This window comes from Danio aesculapii, chromosome 4 (assembly GCF_903798145.1).
Source record: "Danio aesculapii chromosome 4, fDanAes4.1, whole genome shotgun sequence".
Taxonomy (NCBI): Eukaryota; Metazoa; Chordata; class Actinopteri; order Cypriniformes; family Danionidae; genus Danio; species Danio aesculapii.
Window position 1 is genome coordinate 51,998,841 of NC_079438.1, and position 22,500 is coordinate 52,021,340.

Genomic DNA, 22,500 nt, shown 5'->3' on the forward strand with positions numbered 1-22,500 from the left:
AGCCCCTCAAATATGTGGGATTCCCTTCAGTGTTGCTGTTGGTCTTTGTGGCGGCATGGTGCATTTTCTACATTTGACCGCTATTAGTGCCATTACAATGGTTTATGGGAATTTGAAGGACTTATAGGGATGTGAAAATGTCAGCACAAAGCAGAAGAAAATGTGGCTTGTTCTTTGGCTCAAATGACTCAGCATTATTTAAGCCTGACTAACAGCACTGCAATACAATATGTACGCCTCAAAGTATAGAATTAAAAACTGGGAAATGAAGTTCATATTAATGTTAGACTGTGTAAAATAATGTAAATAAGAGAGAGAGGAATAAAGATACAATTGTGAGCATCACATTTTCTTATACAATTATTTTACATTTTTAAGTGAACTCTGAAGATTTCAGAGCACAATATTCAATAAAATATTCATTAATTTTCCTTCGGCTTAGTCTCTATTTTAGAGTTTTCCCACAGTGGAATGAACCGCCAACTATTCCGGCATATGTTTTATGCAGCAGATGCCTATCTAGCCGCAACCCAGTACTGGGAAACACCCATACACTCGCACATTCACACACTATGGCCATTTAGTTTATTCGATTCACCTATATCGCATGTCTTTGGACTGTGGGGGAATCCGGAGCACTTGGAGGAAACCCACGCCAACATGGGGAGAACATGCAAACTCCACACAGAAATGCCACTGTGCCGCCTCAATAAAATGTTTTAAATATAAATTAAAACTTTTCATTTAAACGCTATAATTATAAAAATCTACAAGATATTACAGTTAAAAGAAAGATATTACAGTTAAGACTAGTCCAACTCACTAACCATTAGGCCACAACTGCCACTAAAACCATAATTATACGAAACAAAGTATAATATAACATTATGAAAAGTCATGCTAAACTTGTGGAATATAAGCCAATAATCACTTCCCGTAAGAATAGAAGTTTATAGAAAAGAAAGCATTTTTGTTACTATTGATTTAAATAGATTTTTACAATAATGTCCAAAAGGTATGTCCTGTCCACGAAAATGGATATTTTTTACTCTTTACTTGAACTACGAAAGTAGTCTTTGCATGCATATTCCAACATTGTGCTGAGAGCTAATTATATTATTAGTTATAATGCAATGAAACGTGCCAAAATGATAGACATACCTTATGGCCTGGGTGTCATTGGAAGAAATTATAAATACTTGCAAAAACCAGCAAGAATAAAGATTTATTGTCATTACACATGTACAAGTACAAGGCAACGAAATGTAGTTTCGGTCTAACCAGCAGTGCAATAGCAGCAAATGCAGGATATAGGTAAAAGTTATAAAGTGCAGTTATAGAAAAACTATGGTAATATTTACAGATGGATGTATTATGAACATTAAATACAGGTTGTATTAGCTATGAACAGATTTACAATAAATGAATATATATCAGGATGCTATTAATAATCTAAAGTGTGCAATAAATGTACAATAAATGAATATATGTAAAGGATGCTATTAATAGCAGAAGTGTGCAAACAGATAAACATAATTACAAATGTCCATGTAATTAACCGTACCAATAAACCGTCAGAATTAAAGAAATCCACTCAAAAAAAAATCCAAAAAATCAGAATTATTATTCCCCGTTTGATTTTTCTTTTTTAAATATTTCTCAAATAATGTTTAACAAATTCAGGAAATTTTCACAGTGTGTCTGATAATATTTTTTCTTCTTGATAAAGTTTTATTTGTTTTATTTCGGCTAGAATAAAAGCAGTTTTTAATTTTTTAAAAACCATTTTAAGGTCAAAATTATTAGCCCCTTTTAGCTATATTTTTTCGATAGTCTACAGAACAAACCATCGTTATACAATGACTTGCCTAATTATCATATCCTGCCTAGTTAACCTTATTAACTTAGTTAAGTCTATAAATGTCACTTTAAGCTGTACAGAAGTGTCAAAAATATCTAGTAAAATATTATTGACTGTCATCATGGCAAAGACAAAATAAATCAGTTATTAGAAATGAGTTATTAAAACTATTATGTTTACAAATGTGCTGAAAAAAATCTTCTCTCCATTAAACAGAATTGGGGGAAAAATAAACGGGGCTAATGATTCTGACTTCAACTGTATATATATTTTCTTTGTTATAATTATTTTTCATAGTGAATGAAAACCTGTATCTTTAAGTATTTTGTCACAAATTGTGTTGCTCATACGGTATTTTGATGGCAAAATTGTAGAGAAATTAAAAACAAATCCCAACACCAATTCCTTCCAGACATCACTTTTGGTGACTATACTGCATATAAATTGCAAAACTGCATAAGAAAATGTAATATCCCAAAAAATTACCCTCACCCTCAATAAAAAAAATCATTGAAAAATGTGATGCTTTCTTAACTAATGCTATAATATAAGTTGCAATAAATATTGAGTGATACATTTGCTTCAAATAATTTTAAGGGCAGTTTAGATGATGCACCTGTTGGGTATCCTTCCATCAAACTCTATCTTGAGGCATCTCCAATTTATCAGCTTACCCCAAAATACCTCATGTGAAATGCCACAATTCAAAGGTGATTTTTCTCCCTGCGAGCACAAAGGTCCATCCATTAAACCTGCCTCTGTTCCCTCCAGACGCACAAGGCCTTTCATTCAATGGTTAACATGAGCGTTGACGACACTGAACACTTTGTACCAGCTTCTGTTCTTCTTCTTCATGATCAAATTCAACTCAGGCTGTGCTGATTAATCAATTTAGGCCGCGGGAGAGTGTGGAGAGTTCGGTCTGTGGACGGAAATTACAATGATCCAATTTAAAATCACCAAATCACTATATTAATCTATAAAGAAATGTCTGGATATTACAATTCATTTGATTAAGAGGTCTGAAATATGAAAAGTTCGCCCCCTCTTTTATTTCGCTGATGAGCTGATATAGTATTTATAGGGCTTGTGAATAAACCTTTGTTTCCAGTCGCTAAGCAATTTGATAACAGGCATTTTTGGAGTTTGAGGGCAGTCGAGTGACGTCACGATGATGTGATATTCAAAATATCAAACCAAACTATATATAAACGCACTTTCTGTGTGTGTGAATGTGGATCAGAAGTAAGATTTGTGTGAAAACAAAACGCTTTTACACTATATTTAAGACGATTAAGACTTTTTTAAATGTGTTACGGCACAATCAGACACACTTGTGCGTTTGTGTATGTCCACACATGCACATGAATGCTGTGTAGATTCGCCACAGTCACAACACACACACACATAAGTGACACTGACTTGAAGAGAACGTGGACACAAATGTTTCTTTGTCATCCTTCAAACCGCGTATTATTAGTTCGGGTAAGGTCAAAGTTGATCTAATTTTCTGCTTAGTCTTCATTAAACAGCTATTGCATTATTTCATTTTACACAATTAGATTTCGGCTGTAATGAATATATCTCAAGCTAAAGCTTTTGAACAGGGCTTTGCAAATTTAGCCCACAAATGCACTTTATGTGCACTTGGTAGAAAGAAAAGAAAAAAAAAAAAGGTTGTAAAGTTAAATACATTGCAGTGGTGGGCCATAAGCCATACAATCTCATGCAATATAAACTGAAATTTTAGAATAAATGCAGCAATTGTGTGGACATTTGGGGAAACAAGCTGTTAAACCTTTAATGTTGCGCTCATAAATAAGAATTTAGACACTTTGTGAATATTCCTTCAATCAGATCAAACAATAGTCTGAGCTTAAAGGACAAATTTAATCCTCCGTTTCAATCTTGCATGACATTCGAAGTAAAAAGGTTTGACTGTGTTCTGCTATTTTCCAGCATACAGATCATACAGACATGAAAGCTTGAGTACTCAAAATAAAAGTCTAGACTAATATTATAGAGTTATATAGCTTTCAGCTATGGTAAATCAGTGTATGACATCATAACTCGGTTCACAAATTGCACTGAACCTTTAATTAATTCCTACAGGCACACAGTGAATGCCTTTGGAGTCTTTAGTGTAACATGATCATTCAGAAATAAAGCTATAAGCTAAAAGGTTTCATTTCCATGTTTAAAGAAGTTTATTATATATATATATATATTTATATATATTGTAGCTCAGGTACAGAATATGTGCTTTACTCAGTATTAAATGCTTCAAGAGTGAGTTTAAATATCATTTTACGTGACATTTATTGCCATACTACTGAAAGCAGCAGCAGATAGTTCACCTCAAATCTTGAAAATAAAATAACTAGCAGGCGGTTTGATAATAAAAGTCAGAACTGGGATTCAGTGCAATCCAGCAGCATTGGCCACTCAGTAGCCTATTAATAATTTGAGGTTTAATATGTATTAATTAGATTAAAAGGCTTTAACAATTTCTTTGGGGATGCAGTGGCTGGTATTTAAATGTTTCATGTTGCGTCATTTTTGGTGCTCTTTTTTGGACTCAGTGTAATACCTGTTTAAAGCTGTTTACTATTTAAACCGTCTTAAAGTATTACTTTGCTACTTACCAAAATATAAACTTCTGACCAGAATTGTACTTCTATTAAAGTCCACGTGAACTGTAAGCTGCTGAGACTTTGTTGTTATACCTATACTATGTTGTTATACCTCAAACTGAAACTGCATATTGAGTAGGGGGAGGGGCTTTCTTTTTGCGCATCATTCCCTTGTGGCTAATGGGGGCGTGGTAAAGAATATTTTGGCTGAAGCTGTCAAAATGACATCAACAGAAGGGTCGTCACTCCAAACACGGAAGCAAATGGTCACTTTTATTAAAGATTACCACTTCTTCTTTTTTCAGTGAATTAACTTGAACAGACGAATTGTTAATCTAAAGAATAACAACGTGCGCTAGCAAAATAAACATCGCATGTTTTGATTTTACAACGACTTTAAAGTCTGTGTGAACTGGAAGTTGCAAAAACTTTTATCTCAGCATGTTGACGTACTTTTAAATGAAACTGAATATTAAGTAGGGGCGGGGATTTCTTTTGCGCATTATTACCCCATAGCACACTAGCAATAAGATTAATATATAATATATTAATATATAGTTGCTATGGAAGCCCTTAGTTGGACATCAATAAAGGACGGCCACTTCAAATGTAGTAGCAAATGGTCAGACTTACTTTAAAGAATATCAATACAAATATTTTTTTTAGTTTATTAACTTGCACAGATTAATGATTCGCCTTAAGATTACCAATTTGAGCTAGCAAAAAAAAAACACATTGTAAATTTAGATTTCACGTGGACTTTAATGGATAATTCACCCAAAAATAAACATTTCCTCATCATTTACACATTCTCAAGTGATCCTAAAAAATAAATTTAACATAAAAGATGTCCTTAATGTATCCTAAAACAGTAATTGAACACAACAGATGTCCTTAAGTGGTCCTAAAACAGAAATTGATCACAAAAGATGTCCTTAAGTGGTCCTAAAACAGAAAATTGATCACAAAAGATGTCCTTAAGTGATCCTAAAACAGAAATTGAATTCAAAAGATGTCCTTAAGTGGTCCTAAAACAGAAATTGAACACAAAAATATATTCAGAAAAATGTTGGAAACCAGCAGTCATTGACATCCATCGTAAATAAATACTATGAAAGTCAATGGCTGCTGCTTTCCAACATTCCTCAATATATCTTCCTTTGTCTTTGTGTTCAACAGAAGAAAGAAACTCAAGCATGTTTGAAACAAGTGAAGGAAGAGTAAACGATGACAGAACTTTCATTTTTGGGTGAACTATCCCTTGCTTGCATACTATAACCTGTTCGCTACGTTTGTATACACCAGAACTGTCCTTAAGTGTTCTTTACCTGAAATCCCCTCACAGTGAAGAACCATTGAAATTAACTTATGAACAGTCATTATAACACAACTCTCCTTGGCCAAAATGTAACAGTGCAGGCAAATCCATTTAGGTGATTCAAACCAGTGATTAGCCCAAACCCAGATAAAGAAGGCCTTTCAAAACCACCAGCTTACCCATAAGCCCCTACTCTGAGAGTGTTGGGTCGTTTTTTGTGAGTGTGGAGGGAAATCATGTGATGCGGTTTGGTCATTTTGTGATTTTAAGGGGATCAGCGCAAAGCGGGGGGCCGAATTAGAAGGTACACGGTTTGACGCTTTCCCGAAAAAAAATCGCCAATCTCTCAAGTATATCATAATATAAGCTGCTCATTGATTCGATTCATTACAGGTACTTTTCAATGAATTATTTGAGGCCTGCGTTTAATTGTGTTTTACAGTCGCAGTTTGTTTTGGCTGTGTAATTAAATTTGTTCGCGCTCAGAGCTCTGAATGGGGACGGGGTCGACTGAATTCCTCTCAGGTGTGCCTGTGAACGACTTGCCTTGTCGGCCCTGATGGAGTGGAGACTAATTGATTTAGATCCAAAATCTCATTAGACGTAATCACATCTTTCAGAGGGGAACCAAAGTTTCTATTCATCCCTCTCTTAAACTCACAAACCTATTAGCAGCCTATGAAGCTGTTTATGTAACATTGCCAGAGAGTAATATTTTAATCCCTTTTTTTCTTTGGCAAAAATTACGTGTCGCAAGCATGTAAGTTACGTAAAGATGCTTATATCATCTTATGTAGTGTTCATATAGACCGTGAGCCTGAAAATATTTATACTTCTCATTCTTGCATATAAATATATGAATATCATTGTAATAGAATAAAAAAATATAATTTTAACGCTCCCATTGAAGTAAAATTAAGTTTTTTAGATGTAAGTGTCTGTATTTTTAGTTTTAAGGATATCTATAAGCTAGTGAGCACTAAAACAGTAACAAAATTTGCATTTAGAAAACATAAAACTGATATAAACATGTAAAGCTTGGAGTTTGTCACTTCCAGCTGAATGGATCAATGTTTTTTATTTACAGTACGTCAGTTTATACATTAGTTTCTCATTAAATCATAACCAATCAAACACTCTCTAGTATCTAACATGCCCCGTCTCCTTCAAGGTGCTTCTCATTTGCTTTTCATTTGATGCACTTGAGCTCAACCACTCTTACTGGCAGAGCGGTGATAAAATGAAACATCATTGGCTGTTTTTTAAAAAGGGGGAGGAGCTACACTATGTCCCAGCCTCTCTTCGTGTTTCGGTTAAGATCACATCATTTTAGAATAAAAATGCAATTTTCAAAGCCCTTCATAGGACCTTTAAAGAATAATAAGTATTGATTCATTGAAAACTAAAATAAAATTTTTTATAAATGTAACATATCTTCCAACTTTGCAAATTTATAGCTCAAAATTGCTACTTCATTTCCCCTAATCACAACCACACATATCTTAAAACTGCAGCTATTGTGAATCGTAAAGTCAAGTTGTGAGATTTAACGTTGCAGTCAGATTTGAAAACAGTATTGTAGGATAATAGGTTGCAATATGAGGAAAAAGAGGTTGGAATTGTGACATATACATTTGCAATTGTGATATACACTAACCGGCCACTTTATTAGGTACACTTTACTAATACCGGGTTGGACCCCCTTTTGCCTTCAAAACTGCCTTAATCCTTTGTGTCATACATTCAACAATATACTGTAAATATTCCTCAGAGCTTTTGGCCCATATTGACTTGATGGCATCATGCAGTTGCTGCAGATTTGTCGGCTGCACATCCATGTTGCGAATCTTTCATTCCCCACATCCCAAAGGGGCTCTATTGGTTTGGTGATTGTGGAGGCCATTTGAGTACACTGAACTTATTGTCATGTTTAAAAAATCAATCTGAGATAATTCGCGCTTTATGACATGGCACGTTATCCTGCTGCAGGTAGCCATCAGAAGATGGGTACACTGTGGTCATAAAGAGATGGACATGGTCAGCAACAATACTCAGGTAGGCTGTGGCATTGGCACGATGCTCAGTTGGTACTAATGGGCCCAAAGTGTGCCAAGAAAATATCCCCCACACCATTACACCACCATCACATCAATAACTGTCTGGTTTAGCTCAGCTACTAAATACGATCTTCAAAGACTACCTCGAATAGTTCGGACTGCTGAGCGAATCACTGGTACAACCCTTCCTACTCCCCAAGAACTGTACTTATCCAGAGCGAGCAGAAGGGCTGCCAAAATCCCTCTGGACCCCTCACACCCAGCACACTGGCTCTTTGAACTTTTACCTTCTGGTCGACGCTACAGAGCACTGCGCACCAGAACAGCCCGACACAGAAACAGTTTCTTCCCTCAGGCAATCCATCTCATGAACACTTGATGATAATAATTGTGGAACCAACATCACTTCTTGTCGTACACTTTTATACACATATACACTAATTTAACAACACACTTTACATGCCAATTTGCACATAACAGCTGCACATATAACGTTGTATATAGTAATATACCTGTTCATACACTTGTCAATTTGTATATTTGCACTCACTACTTACTTCTATTTTTTAAAATATATTTATTATCTGTTTTTTATCCTGTCTATGTAATCTTGTTGCACTGTAGAAGCTCTGTCACGAAAACAAATTCCTCGTATGTGTGAACATACCTGGCAATAAAGCTCTTTCTGATCTCTTCTAATCTGATCTTCTGATCTGACCACCAGCCTGAATTGTTGATACAAGGCAGGACGGTTCCATGCTTTCATGTTGTCCATGCCAAATTCTGACCCTGCCATCCGAATGTCGCATGCTTAAATGCATTGAGTTGCTGCCATGTAATTGGCTGATTAGAAATGCGTTAACGAGCAGTTAAACAACTGAATAATAAAAAAACGACATTTCACTGCAATTATGTGTTATTTTGAGATTTAAGATCACAATTGTGATGCAGGAAGTTTTAAATCTGCTAAAATAATTAAATAATTTAAAGATGTAAAGTCTTTGATTGTGAGATTTAAAGTGGACTTCTGAAAATGATTAAGTCATAAGTGTGATATAAGGAGTCACTGTAAGATTTAAAGTTGTAATTGATATATGACGTTATAATTATGAGAAATAAAGTTTAATTTAATACTAAACAATAATAAATAAATGTGTTATTTTGTGACGTATTTAGAGAAATTAAGATGCAATCGTGGGATGTAAGTTTGTGAGATAAAAAAGTGATTTAAAGCAATTGAGAATATCAAGTCACATCGCAAAATGTAAAAATATAAAGTTGCAATGGTGAGAATTATGCTTTATTGCTACAATACTATAAACTAATCGATACAATCAAGTCCATTATAAATCAGTCTCCCTGATGTTGTATAAGACTTAGAAAGTGAGAAGATGCTTTGTAACATGTTGAAATCAGTGCACGTCTCTGAAGTAGACAGGACGTGTGCATCAGCATACCTTTGTTGCCTTGCTTCCTATGTGAAAGGAAATGCTGAGGAAAGTTTCTAGTAATGGACTGCAGTGTTTTTGAACCTGTGTATGTGTGAGTGTGTTTGCTGTATGTGTTTGTGTATTTACCCCTCACTGAAAGTCCTGGTTGGCCATTTTTCCGTGTTTTTCTCGGGGCCCGAATTCTCACCTTTGTTAGTCCCACATACAGTATGTATAAAACATGAGCTACTTCCTGTAAGAGTTGAGCAGCTTCTGAGACAAGACTTCAAAGTCTAGCTCACACATCTGAGAGCTGTTTTATCCAAGTAGAAAAGGAATGCATAATAACCAGAAGACTTTAATGATTCATATATAAATTAAATATTACACTCATTTTAACTGTATGATAGGAGAGCCAAACTGTCCTCCCTGAGCTCGCCACCACAACCCAGTTTATCAACAAAAAGAAATATGATATGTGGGGGAAAAAAAATGTATATATGAGATTTTCTTTCATTGTAGCAAACGGTGATCGTGGAAATGTAAAGGATTAAGCCAATGTTACATTTTTATCTTAGTTTTTTAATTCATGGAGTCATATTGTACGATTTAAAATGCAATTATGAGTTATGAGGTTGCGATATAAGAAATTAAGTCACAAATGTGAGGTAAATGTGCAGTTGTTGAAATATAAAGACATGTTGTGAGATTTAAGTTTGTAAACGAGCGATCTAACCTTACAAAATAACTCCATGTCTCACAATCGTAAGTATTCTTCATTTTTCTCTCACAATTTCAAATTAATTTCTCAAAATCGCCTCTTTTATATCTCCAAATTGTGACTTTAAATCTTACAAATTGACTGTATAACTCACAATCGCAACTTTAGCTCATAATTGCAACATTAGATACACTCAAATAGTGACGTTTGCTGTTTGCAGTTGTTGAAATATAGTCATGTAATTATTCTTCGCTTTTCTCTCACAATTTCAAATTAATTTCTCAAAATTGCCTCTTTTATATCACCAAATTGTGACTTTAAGTCTCACAAATTGACTGTATAACTCACAATCGCAAATGTAGCTTATAAATGCCACATTTCTCAAAAATGTATATCTGCTCGTTGTTTTAATAAGTTTTAATGCGCTAAAACAACACAATTTTTGAGTTTTTTTGGGGACAACTTAATTGTTTTATGTTCAATCCATTTTGGAAAAACTAAATTCTTAATTCCTTCATGTTGTGAAAACACGAATTAATTGTGTGAATCCCAGCATTTTGTACAGTGTATATTAGATACACTGTAAAATATGCTAGGTTCCACACAGTTCCTTGTTGTATCAACACAAATCGATTAAGTTAACTTAAATATTATTATTATTTTTTTTACAAATTTAAGTTGATTGAACATAAAACAATTGAGTTATCTCACAAAACCCTCAAGAATAGTGTTGATTCAGCTTATTTTAAATAAGTAGTTTGAGCAAGCAGCAGTTTTTGAGTGTATTTTCTATATTTGACGTTATATATAACTTTATATCTAACCATTTTTTAGTGCTCGTTTTAAACATTAATACAATTACAATTATCTACAGTATCTCTGTATGTATTTATTTATTTAGCTCTGAGGTGGAAACTGGCTTCCCTAAGTTACTTCTTTCCAAACATCAAAAACATTAAAATTTAATAAATACATAAATTTGTAGGTAAAAAAATCAGTATGGCACATTTGTACTGTTAGTACTGAGAAACACTACCGACTGTGAGAAGTAAAAAAAAAAAAAAATCCACCATGCAATACAAAAAATTACCCTGGAAGACAAAGCTGAACAGAAAACAGCCAAAACAATGTACTTCCCAGCAGCTTCGCTCGGTCGTTTTAACCCAAAAGGTTTCAGTAAGCAGCACTATGCATCTCTTTGGCCTTGAATGTTCTTAAAATAAACACACAAGTACATATGCAAGAGAGTGTGTTGGCACTTGTGTTTCGTTTGATTAATTTTTATATCCTTTGTGTGTGTGTGTGTGTGCGTGTGTGTGTGTGTGTGTGTGTGTGTGTGTGTGTGTGTTAAGAGATAACCTATCAAGGAATGTGCTGAGTAAGGCTGTAAAGATGGTTAGACGGGAAGGACCCGAGAACAAAATAATGCACAGAACATTTGTGCCTCCGTCAGGCTTTTTAGGTGACCACTAGATCCCGTTCAGAGGAAGCTGGAGAGCTGAGAAAGCTGATGTGTCATGCCTTCCTTTCCAGGCCCGTGTTTCTGCACACACAGCTCAGGAAAAGCCACACACACAATTTTAGTTATCGTTCTGCTTTCCCAGCTTGGCTGCATTCACACTGGACTGAGGGATTGCAGCTCTTCTTTGCTTGCGGTTTGCGGCTATTATACATGTTGTTTGCATAAGATTGTACCTGCTTGTGGACCATGAGCCGCTGCTGCGTGGTTAAAGTCATCTCTCTCACTGAGATCCAGCTGCTGCCGGTATGTACAGTAGCTGCAAACAGAGAGAAATAAGTGGATTAGAGTTTAAGTTCAAACGTCATGTGTGTGTGTGTGTGTGTGTTTGATTGGAGTGTTTGCTAATAGACTAAGCAAGCGTGGAGTGGTTTTGATATCTGCTCATTGTGGGCTAATAAACAACTGTGTGATTTTCAGATTGAACTGGAGGTACTTTGAATCTGTAATACTGTATTTTTGATAATACTCTAATACTTTGTAATGCTATTTTGGTGAAGTATGGCACTTCAGTTCATGTGTTCGACGTATAGAGAATACACAATGATAAAATGTGTTTCTTGAAGTCACTTGGGTTGCATAAAGCGCATAATTAAGTTACCTGGCGAATGGTAGGACTTTAAATCAATGAACAAATGAATGCCTATTAAATGTACACTCGATGTACACAAATGTATAGATGTTAATGTGATTGGCCCATGAACATTTCCTGCTTGATATCAAACTATAACTGTAACAAGAGGCAATTCAATCATATTATAATGTTAAAACAGCTGCGTAATATTATTCATCAATAAGTGGACCTTCTTGGAATCTCAGAAGCTATGGGAATTAAAAATGTAAAACAGGAAATATGTTAGGAACATTGTTATTATTTACATCCCTCAAAATGGTCTATAGCATGACAAATAAAGTCAGTACATTTATATTAAAAATCTAAATCTGTCTACAAATGTGCCTCTAAGTGCCATCTGAAACGTTCTTCTTAAATGAGTGTTTTCTTAGGTGCTTATGGTCATCTATTTTACATTAAAGGCAATGAAGAGAGGGCAATGAAAATAATCTGTCCATGTATATTGTTAAAAACTGTGAATTACTGAACATGCATGTAGGAGCCTGAAAAAATGGCTAATATTAGAAAAAAAACTTTTGGTTCTCTTCATATATCCCTCTAAAATGATTTAGTGACTTTACTAAAGTGATTTTAGCAACTATACTAAAGTGATTAAGTGACTTTACTAAAGTGATTTAGTAATTTAGTGACTTTACTAAAGTGATTTAGTAATTTAGTGAATTTACTAAAGTGATTGAGTAATTTAGTGACTTTACTAAAGTGATTTAGTAATTTAGTGACTTTACTAAAGTGATTTAGTAATTCAGTGACTTTACTAAAGTGATTTAGTAATTTAGTGACTTTACTAAAGTGATTTAGTAATTTAGTGAATTTACTAAAGTGATTGAGTAATTTAGTGACTTTACTAAAGTGATTTAGTAATTTAGTGACTTTACTAAAGTGATTTAGTAATTCAGTGACTTTACTAAAGTGATTTAGTAATTTAGTGACTTTACTAAAGTGATTTAGTAATTTAGTGACTTTACTAAAGTGGTTTAGTGACTTTACTAAAGTGATTTAGTAATTTAGTGACTTTACTAAAGTGGTTTAGTGACTTTATTAAAGTGATTTAGTAATTTAGTGACTACTAAAGTGATTTAGTAGTTTAGTGACTTTACTAAAGTGATTTAGTAATTTAGTGACTTTACTAAAGTGATTTAGTAATTTAGTGACTTTACTAAAGTGATTTAGTAGTTTAGTGACTTTACTAAAGTGATTTAGTAATTTAGTGACTTTACTAAAGTGATTTAGTAATTTAGTGACTTTACTAAAGTGATTTAGTAATTTAGTGACTTTACTAAAGTGATTTAGTAGTTTAGTGACTTTACTAAAGTGATTTAGTAATTTAGTGACTTTACTAAAGTGATTTAGTAATTTAGTGACTTTACTAAAGTGATTTAGTAATTTAGTGACTTTACTAAAGTGGTTTAGTGACTTTACTAAAGTGATTTAGTAGTTTAGTGACTTTACTAAAGTGATTTAGTAATTTAGTGACTTTACTAAAGTGGTTTAGTAATTTAGTGACTTTACTAAAGTGGTTTAGTGACTTTACTAAAGTGATTTAGCGACTTTACTAAAGTGATTTAGTAATTTAGTGACTTTACTAAAGTGATTTAGCGACTTTACTAAAGTGATTTAGTAATTTAGTGACTTTACTAAAGTGATTTAGTAGTTTAGTGACTTTACTAAAGTGGTTTAGTAATTTAGTGACTTTACTAAAGTGGTTTAGTAATTTAGTGACTTTACTAAAGTGATTTAGTAATTTAGTGACTTTACTAAAGTGATTTAGTAATTTAGTGACTTTACTAAAGTGGTTTAGTAATTTAGTGACTTTACTAAAGTGATTTAGTAATTTAGTGACTACTAAAGTGATTTAGTAATTTAGTGACTTTACTAAAGTGATTTAGTAATTTAGTGACTTTACTAAAGTGATTTAGTAATTTAGTGACTTTACTAAAGTGATTTAGTAATTTAGTGACTTTACTAAAGTGATTTAGTGACTTTACTAAAGTGATTTAGTAATTTAGTGACTTTACTAAAGTGATTTAGTAATTTAGTGACTTTACTAAAGTGATTTAGTAATTTAGTGACTTTACTAAAGTGATTTAGTAATTTAGTGACTTTACTAAAGTGATTTAGTAATTTAGTGACTTTACTAAAGTGATTTAGTAATTTAGTGACTTTACTAAAGTGGTTTAGTGACTTTACTAAAGTGATTTAGTAATTTAGTGACTTTACTAAAGTGATTTAGTAGTTTAGTGACTTTACTAAAGTGATTTAGTAATTTAGTGACTTTACTAAAGTGATTTAGTGACTTTACTAAAGTGATTTAGTAATTTAGTGACTTTACTAAAGTGGTTTAGTAATTTAGTGACTTTACTAAAGTGATTTAGTGACTTTACTAAAGTGATTTAGTGACTTTACTAAAGTGATTTAGTAATTTAGTGACTTTACTAAAGTGGTTTAGTAATTTAGTGACTTTACTAAAGTGGTTTAGTAATTTAGTGACTTTACTAAAGTGATTTAGTAATTTAGTGACTTTACTAAAGTGATTTAGTAATTTAGTGACTTTACTAAAGTGATTTAGTAATTTAGTGACTTTACTAAAGTGGTTTAGTAATTTAGTGACTTTACTAAAGTGGTTTAGTGACTTTACTAAAGTGATTTAGTAATTTAGTGACTTTACTAAAGTGATTTAGTAGTTTAGTGACTTTACTAAAGTGATTTAGTAATTTAGTGACTTTACTAAAGTGATTTAGTAATTTAGTGACTTTACTAAAGTGATTTAGTAATTTAGTGACTTTACTAAAGTGATTTAGTAATTTAGTGACTTTACTAAAGTGATTTAGTAATTTAGTGACTTTACTAAAGTGATTTAGTAATTTAGTGACTTTACTAAAGTGATTTAGTAATTTAGTGACTTTACTAAAGTGATTTAGTAATTTAGTGACTTTACTAAAGTGATTTAGTAATTTAGTGACTTTACTAAAGTGATTTAGTAATTTAGTGACTTTACTAAAGTGATTTAGTGACTTTACTAAAGTGATTTAGTGACTTTACTAAAGTGATTTAGTGACTTTACTAAAGTGATTTAGTGACTTTACTAAAGTGATTTAGTAATTTAGTGACTTTACTAAAGTGATTTAGTAATTTAGTGACTTTACTAAAGTGATTTAGTGACTTTACTAAAGTTATTTAGTAATTTAGTGACTTTACTAAAGTGATTTAGTGACTTTACTAAAGTGATTTAGTAATTTAGTGACTTTACTAAAGTGGTTTAGTAATTTAGTGACTTTACTAAAGTGATTTAGTAATTTAGTGACTTTACTAAAGTGATTTAGTAATTTAGTGACTTTACTAAAGTGGTTTAGTAATTTAGTGACTTTACTAAAGTGGTTTAGTGACTTTACTAAAGTGATTTAGTAATTTAGTGACTTTACTAAAGTGATTTAGTAGTTTAGTGACTTTACTAAAGTGATTTAGTAATTTAGTGACTTTACTAAAGTGATTTAGTAATTTAGTGACTTTACTAAAGTGATTTAGTAATTTAGTGACTTTACTAAAGTGATTTAGTAATTTAGTGACTTTACTAAAGTGATTTAGTAATTTAGTGACTTTACTAAAGTGATTTAGTAATTTAGTGACTTTACTAAAGTGATTTAGTAATTTAGTGACTTTACTAAAGTGATTTAGTAATTTAGTGACTTTACTAAAGTGATTTAGTAATTTAGTGACTTTACTAAAGTGATTTAGTAATTTAGTGACTTTACTAAAGTGATTTAGTAATTTAGTGACTTTACTAAAGTGATTTAGTGACTTTACTAAAGTGATTTAGTGACTTTACTAAAGTGATTTAGTGACTTTACTAAAGTGATTTAGTGACTTTACTAAAGTGATTTAGTGACTTTACTAAAGTGATTTAGTAATTTAGTGACTTTACTAAAGTGATTTAGTAATTTAGTGACTTTACTAAAGTGATTTAGTGACTTTACTAAAGTTATTTAGTAATTTAGTGACTTTACTAAAGTGATTTAGTGACTTTACTAAAGTGATTTAGTAATTTAGTGACTTTACTAAAGTGATTTAGTGACTTTACTAAAAGTAATTTAGTAATTTAGTGACTTTACTAAAGTTATTTAGTAATTTAGTGACTTTACTAAAGTGATTTAGTGACTTTACTAAAGTGATTTAGTAATTTAGTGACTTTACTAAAGTGATTTAGTGACTTTACTAAAAGTGATTTAGTGACTTTACTAAAGTGATTTAGTAATTTAGTGACTTTACTAAAGTGATTTAGTAATTTAGTGACTTTACTAAAGTGATTTAGTAATTTAGTGACTTTACTAAAGTGATTTAGTGACTTTACTAAAGTGATTTAGTAATTTAGTGATTTTACTAAAGTGATTTAGTGACTTTATTAAAGTGATTTAGTAATTTAGTGATTTTACTAAAGTGATTTAGTGACTTTACTAAAGTGATTTTGTAATTTAGTGACTTTACTAAAGTGATTTAGTGACTTTACTAAAGTGATTTAGTAATTTAGTGACTTTACTAAAAGTGATTTAGTAATTTAGTGACTTTACTAAAGTGATTTAGTAATTTAGTGACTTTACTAAAGTGATTTAGTGACTTTACTAAAGTGATTTAGTGACTTTACTAAAGTGATTTAGTAATTTAGTGACTTTACTAAAAGTGATTTAGTAATTTAGTGACTTTACTAAAGTGATTTAGCGACTTTAATAAAGTGATTTAGTGACTTTACTAAAGTGATTTAGTGACTTTACTAAAGTGATTTAGGGACTTTACTAAAATGATTTAGTGACTTTACTAAAGTGATTTAGTAATTTAGTGACTTTACTAAAGTGATTTAGTAATTTAGTGACTTTACTAAAGTGATTTAGTGACTTTACTAAAGTTATTTAGTAATTTAGTGACTTTACTAAAGTGATTTAGTGACTTTACTAAAGTGATTTAGTAATTTAGTGACTTTACTAAAGTGATTTAGTGACTTTACTAAAAGTGATTTAGTGACTTTACTAAAGTGATTTAGTAATTTAGTGACTTTACTAAAAGTGATTTAGTAATTTAGTGACTTTACTAAAGTGATTTAGGTACTTTACTAAAGTGATTTAGTAATTTAGTGACTTTACTAAAGTAATTTAGTGACTTTACTAAAGTGATTTAGTAATTTAGTGACTTTACTAAAGTGATTTAGTGACTTTACTAAAGTGATTTAGTAATTTAGTGACTTTACTAAAGTGATTTAGTGACTTTACTAAAGTGATTTAGTGACTTTACTAAAGTGATTTAGTAATTTAGTGACTTTACTAAAGTGGTTTAGTGACTTTACTAAAGTGGTTTAGTAATTTAGTGACTTTACTAAAGTGATTTAGTGACTTTACTAAAGTGATTTAGTAATTTAGTGACTTTACTAAAGTGGTTTAGTAATTTAGTGACTTTACTAAAGTGATTTAGTAGTTTAGTGACTTTACTAAAGTGATTTAGTAGTTTAGTGACTTTACTAAAGTGATTTAGTAATTTAGTGACTTTACTAAAGTGATTTAGTAATTTAGTGACATTACTAAAGTGATTTAGTAATTTAGTGACTTTACTAAAGTGATTTAGTAATTTAGTGACTTTACTAAAGTGATTTAGTAATTTAGTGACTTTACTAAAGTGATTTAGTAATTTAGTGACTTTACTAAAGTGATTTAGTAATTTAGTGACTACTAAAGTGATTTAGTAATTTAGTGACTTTACTAAAGTGATTTAGTAATTTAGTGACTTTACTAAAGTGATTTAGTAATTTAGTGACTTTACTAAAGTGATTTAGTAATTTAGTGACTTTACTAAAGTGATTTAGTAATTTAGTGACTTTACTAAAGTGATTTAGTGACTTTACTAAAGTGATTTAGTGACTTTACTAAAGTGATTTAGTGACTTTACTAAAGTGATTTAGTGACTTTACTAAAGTGATTTAGTGACTTTACTAAAGTGATTTAGTAATTTAGTGACTTTACTAAAAGTGATTTAGTAATTTAGTGACTTTACTAAAGTGATTTAGCGACTTTAATAAAGTGATTTAGTGACTTTACTAAAGTGATTTAGTGACTTTACTAAAGTGATTTAGGGACTTTACTAAAATGATTTAGTGACTTTACTAAAGTGATTTAGTAATTTAGTGACTTTACTAAAGTGATTTAGTAATTTAGTGACTTTACTAAAGTGATTTAGTGACTTTACTAAAGTTATTTAGTAATTTAGTGACTTTACTAAAGTGATTTAGTGACTTTACTAAAGTGATTTAGTAATTTAGTGACTTTACTAAAGTGATTTAGTGACTTTACTAAAAGTGATTTAGTGACTTTACTAAAGTGATTTAGTAATTTAGTGACTTTACTAAAAGTGATTTAGTAATTTAGTGACTTTACTAAAGTGATTTAGGTACTTTACTAAAGTGATTTAGTAATTTAGTGACTTTACTAAAGTAATTTAGTGACTTTACTAAAGTGATTTAGTAATTTAGTGACTTTACTAAAGTGATTTAGTGACTTTACTAAAGTGATTTAGTAATTTAGTGACTTTACTAAAGTGATTTAGTGACTTTACTAAAGTGATTTAGTGACTTTACTAAAGTGATTTAGTAATTTAGTGACTTTACTAAAGTGGTTTAGTGACTTTACTAAAGTGGTTTAGTAATTTAGTGACTTTACTAAAGTGATTTAGTGACTTTACTAAAGTGATTTAGTAATTTAGTGACTTTACTAAAGTGGTTTAGTAATTTAGTGACTTTACTAAAGTGATTTAGTAGTTTAGTGACTTTACTAAAGTGATTTAGTAATTTAGTGACTTTACTAAAGTGATTTAGTAATTTAGTGACTTTACTAAAGTGATTTAGTAATTTAGTGACTTTACTAAAGTGATTTAGTAATTTAGTGACTTTACTAAAGTGATTTAGTAATTTAGTGACTTTACTAAAGTGATTTAGTAATTTAGTGACTTTACTAAAGTGATTTAGTAATTTAGTGACTACTAAAGTGATTTAGTAATTTAGTGACTTTACTAAAGTGATTTAGTAATTTAGTGACTTTACTAAAGTGATTTAGTAATTTAGTGACTTTACTAAAGTGATTTAGTAATTTAGTGACTTTACTAAAGTGATTTAGTAATTTAGTGACTTTACTAAAGTGATTTAGTGACTTTACTAAAGTGATTAAGTGACTTTACTAAAGTGATTTAGTGACTTTACTAAAGTGATTTAGTGACTTTACTAAAGTGATTTAGTAATTTAGTGACTTTACTAAAGTGATTTAGTAATTTAGTGACTTTACTAAAGTGATTTAGTGACTTTACTAAAGTTATTTAGTAATTTAGTGACTTTACTAAAGTGATTTAGTGACTTTACTAAAGTGATTTAGTAATTTAGTGACTTTACTAAAGTGATTTAGTGACTTTACTAAAAGTAATTTAGTAATTTAGTGACTTTACTAAAGTTATTTAGTAATTTAGTGACTTTACTAAAGTGATTTAGTGACTTTACTAAAGTGATTTAGTAATTTAGTGACTTTACTAAAGTGATTTAGTGACTTTACTAAAAGTGATTTAGTGACTTTACTAAAGTGATTTAGTAATTTAGTGACTTTACTAAAGTGATTTAGTAATTTAGTGACTTTACTAAAGTGATTTAGTAATTTAGTGACTTTACTAAAGTGATTTAGTGACTTTACTAAAGTGATTTAGTAATTTAGTGATTTTACTAAAGTGATTTAGTGACTTTATTAAAGTGATTTAGTAATTTAGTGACTTTACTAAAGTGATTTAGTAATTTAGTGACTTTACTAAAGTGATTTAGTGACTTTACTAAAGTGATTTAGTAATTTAGTGACTTTACTAAAGTGATTTAGTGACTTTACTAAAGTGATTTAGTAATTTAGTGACTTTACTAAAAGTGATTTAGTAATTTAGTGACTTTACTAAAGTGATTTAGTAATTTAGTGACTTTACTAAAGTGATTTAGTGACTTTACTAAAGTGATTTAGTGACTTTACTAAAGTGATTTAGTAATTTAGTGACTTTACTAAAAGTGATTTAGTAATTTAGTGACTTTACTAAAGTGATTTAGCGACTTTAATAAAGTGATTTAGTGACTTTACTAAAGTGATTTAGTGACTTTACTAAAGTGATTTAGGGACTTTACTAAAATGATTTAGTGACTTTACTAAAGTGATTTAGTAATTTAGTGACTTTACTAAAGTGATTTAGTAATTTAGTGACTTTACTAAAGTGATTTAGTGACTTTACTAAAGTTATTTAGTAATTTAGTGACTTTACTAAAGTGATTTAGTGACTTTACTAAAGTGATTTAGTAATTTAGTGACTTTACTAAAGTGATTTAGTGACTTTACTAAAAGTGATTTAGTGACTTTACTAAAGTGATTTAGTAATTTAGTGACTTTACTAAAAGTGATTTAGTAATTTAGTGACTTTACTAAAGTGATTTAGGTACTTTACTAAAGTGATTTAGTAATTTAGTGACTTTACTAAAGTAATTTAGTGACTTTACTAAAGTGATTTAGTAATTTAGTGACTTTACTAAAGTGATTTAGTGACTTTACTAAAGTGATTTAGTAATTTAGTGACTTTACTAAAGTGATTTAGTGACTTTACTAAAGTGATTTAGTGACTTTACTAAAGTGATTTAGTAATTTAGTGACTTTACTAAAGTGGTTTAGTAATTTAGTGACTTTACTAAAGTGATTTAGTGACTTTACTAAAGTGATTTAGTAATTTAGTGACTTTACTAAAGTGATTTAGTGACTTTACTAAAGTGGTTTAGTAATTTAGTGACTTTACTAAAGTGATTTAGTGACTTTACTAAAGTGATTTAGTAATTTAGTGACTTTACTAAAGTGGTTTAGTAATTTAGTGACTTTACTAAAGTGATTTAGTAATTTAGTGACTTTACTAAAGTGATTTAGTAATTTAGTGACTTTACTAAAGTGATTTAGTGACTTTACTAAAGTGGTTTAGTAATTTAGTGACTTTACTAAAGTGATTTAGTGACTTTACTAAAGTGATTTAGTAATTTAGTGACTTTACTAAAGTGGTTTAGTAATTTAGTGACTTTACTAAAGTGATTTAGTAATTTAGTGACTTTACTAAAGTGATTTAGTGACTTTACTAAAGTGATTTAGTGACTTTACTAAAGTGATTTAGTAATTTAGTGACTTTACTAAAAGTGATTTAGTAATTTAGTGACTTTACTAAAGTGATTTAGTAATTTAGTGACTTTACTAAAGTGATTTAGTGACTTTACTAAAGTGATTTAGTGACTTTACTAAAGTGATTTAGGGACTTTACTAAAGTGATTTAGTGACTTTACTAAAGTGATTTAGTAATTTAGTAACAAATAGTTGGTTAGATGGTTTGATTTTTGACATTTTGCATTTTATATTGTTGCTCAAATGTGAAAATATTGATGTGATTCTGTTTTTTTTCTTTGGTCTGTGAGTGTGTATGCTTATTTAACAACATTATGTGGACAAATTTGTACCCCAGAATTGAACAAAACTTGACAAAGTGTCTCTTTTGAGGACATTGTCAAACTTTTTTGTAAACAATTGCAGACAGCTTTCTCTTTAGGCTTATGAAATGTGCTATATGAATACACAAAATAAATAAATAAAAATAATAAGTAATAATTTACTATATAATAACCCCATTTAGAGAGCAAAGTAATCTTGTGCGTGTCTATGTGTGTGTGTGTGTGTGTGTGTGTGTGTGTGTGTGGTGGTACTTTCTCTTCCCCTCAGAAACTTTTGTGGTCTAACAGCATTGATTCAGAGGAGGAATATTCAGTATAGCACAACTGATTTCTTTAGAAATGTCAAAAATAAAAAGAAATTGTCTCTGACTCACACCTGTCAGAGTGAAGGCGTATCATACAGGTTTACCAGCACCAACCTATTTTAACACCTGACCTTTTGGCCACAAAAGGTTTTGTCCGTAATTTCTACAATCAGTAAAAATCGTCCCCCTCCCCAGTGTTTCAAAACACAGATTTTTCTGAAGTGAAACCAGAACTTGACTCATCCTGAAACAAAATGAAGCAACATCATCGCAAAGCACAGTAGATTGTACCTCGCCATTCACTACACACTTTTAGGATTTCTAGGCAAGATGCACACTTAAAGACCCAAATAAAGGTAAATGATTTTTTCGTTCATTTATGTTTAATATATTCCTTTAAAATTGAAGTGTGTGAACATGTGCAACTGTGAGTGCTGTTGTTATTTTCTATGAAGTATGATATACTATATAATTATTAATTAAGCTAACATAAAGGTGT

At 30.8% G+C, this 22,500-nt stretch overlaps 1 protein-coding gene across 3 annotated transcripts in view; it reads left to right on the forward strand.

The window, feature by feature from the left end:
* tfec (transcription factor EC) overlaps nucleotides 1-22,500 on the forward strand; it is an 86,008-nt gene that overhangs the window by 41,937 nt on the left and 21,571 nt on the right. Inside the window, exon 1 of one of the 3 annotated variants that reach the window (XM_056456040.1) lies at nucleotides 11,673-11,785. The exons of 1 other annotated variant lie outside the window; for it this stretch is intronic. In XM_056456040.1, coding sequence (XP_056312015.1) covers nucleotides 11,729-11,785 — 57 coding nt within the window. In that variant the 5' untranslated portion in view covers nucleotides 11,673-11,728. Of the gene's footprint in view, nucleotides 1-11,672; nucleotides 11,786-22,297; nucleotides 22,358-22,500 lie in introns of those variants that run through there. One more of the 3 variants, XM_056456041.1, reaches the window with a different exon arrangement.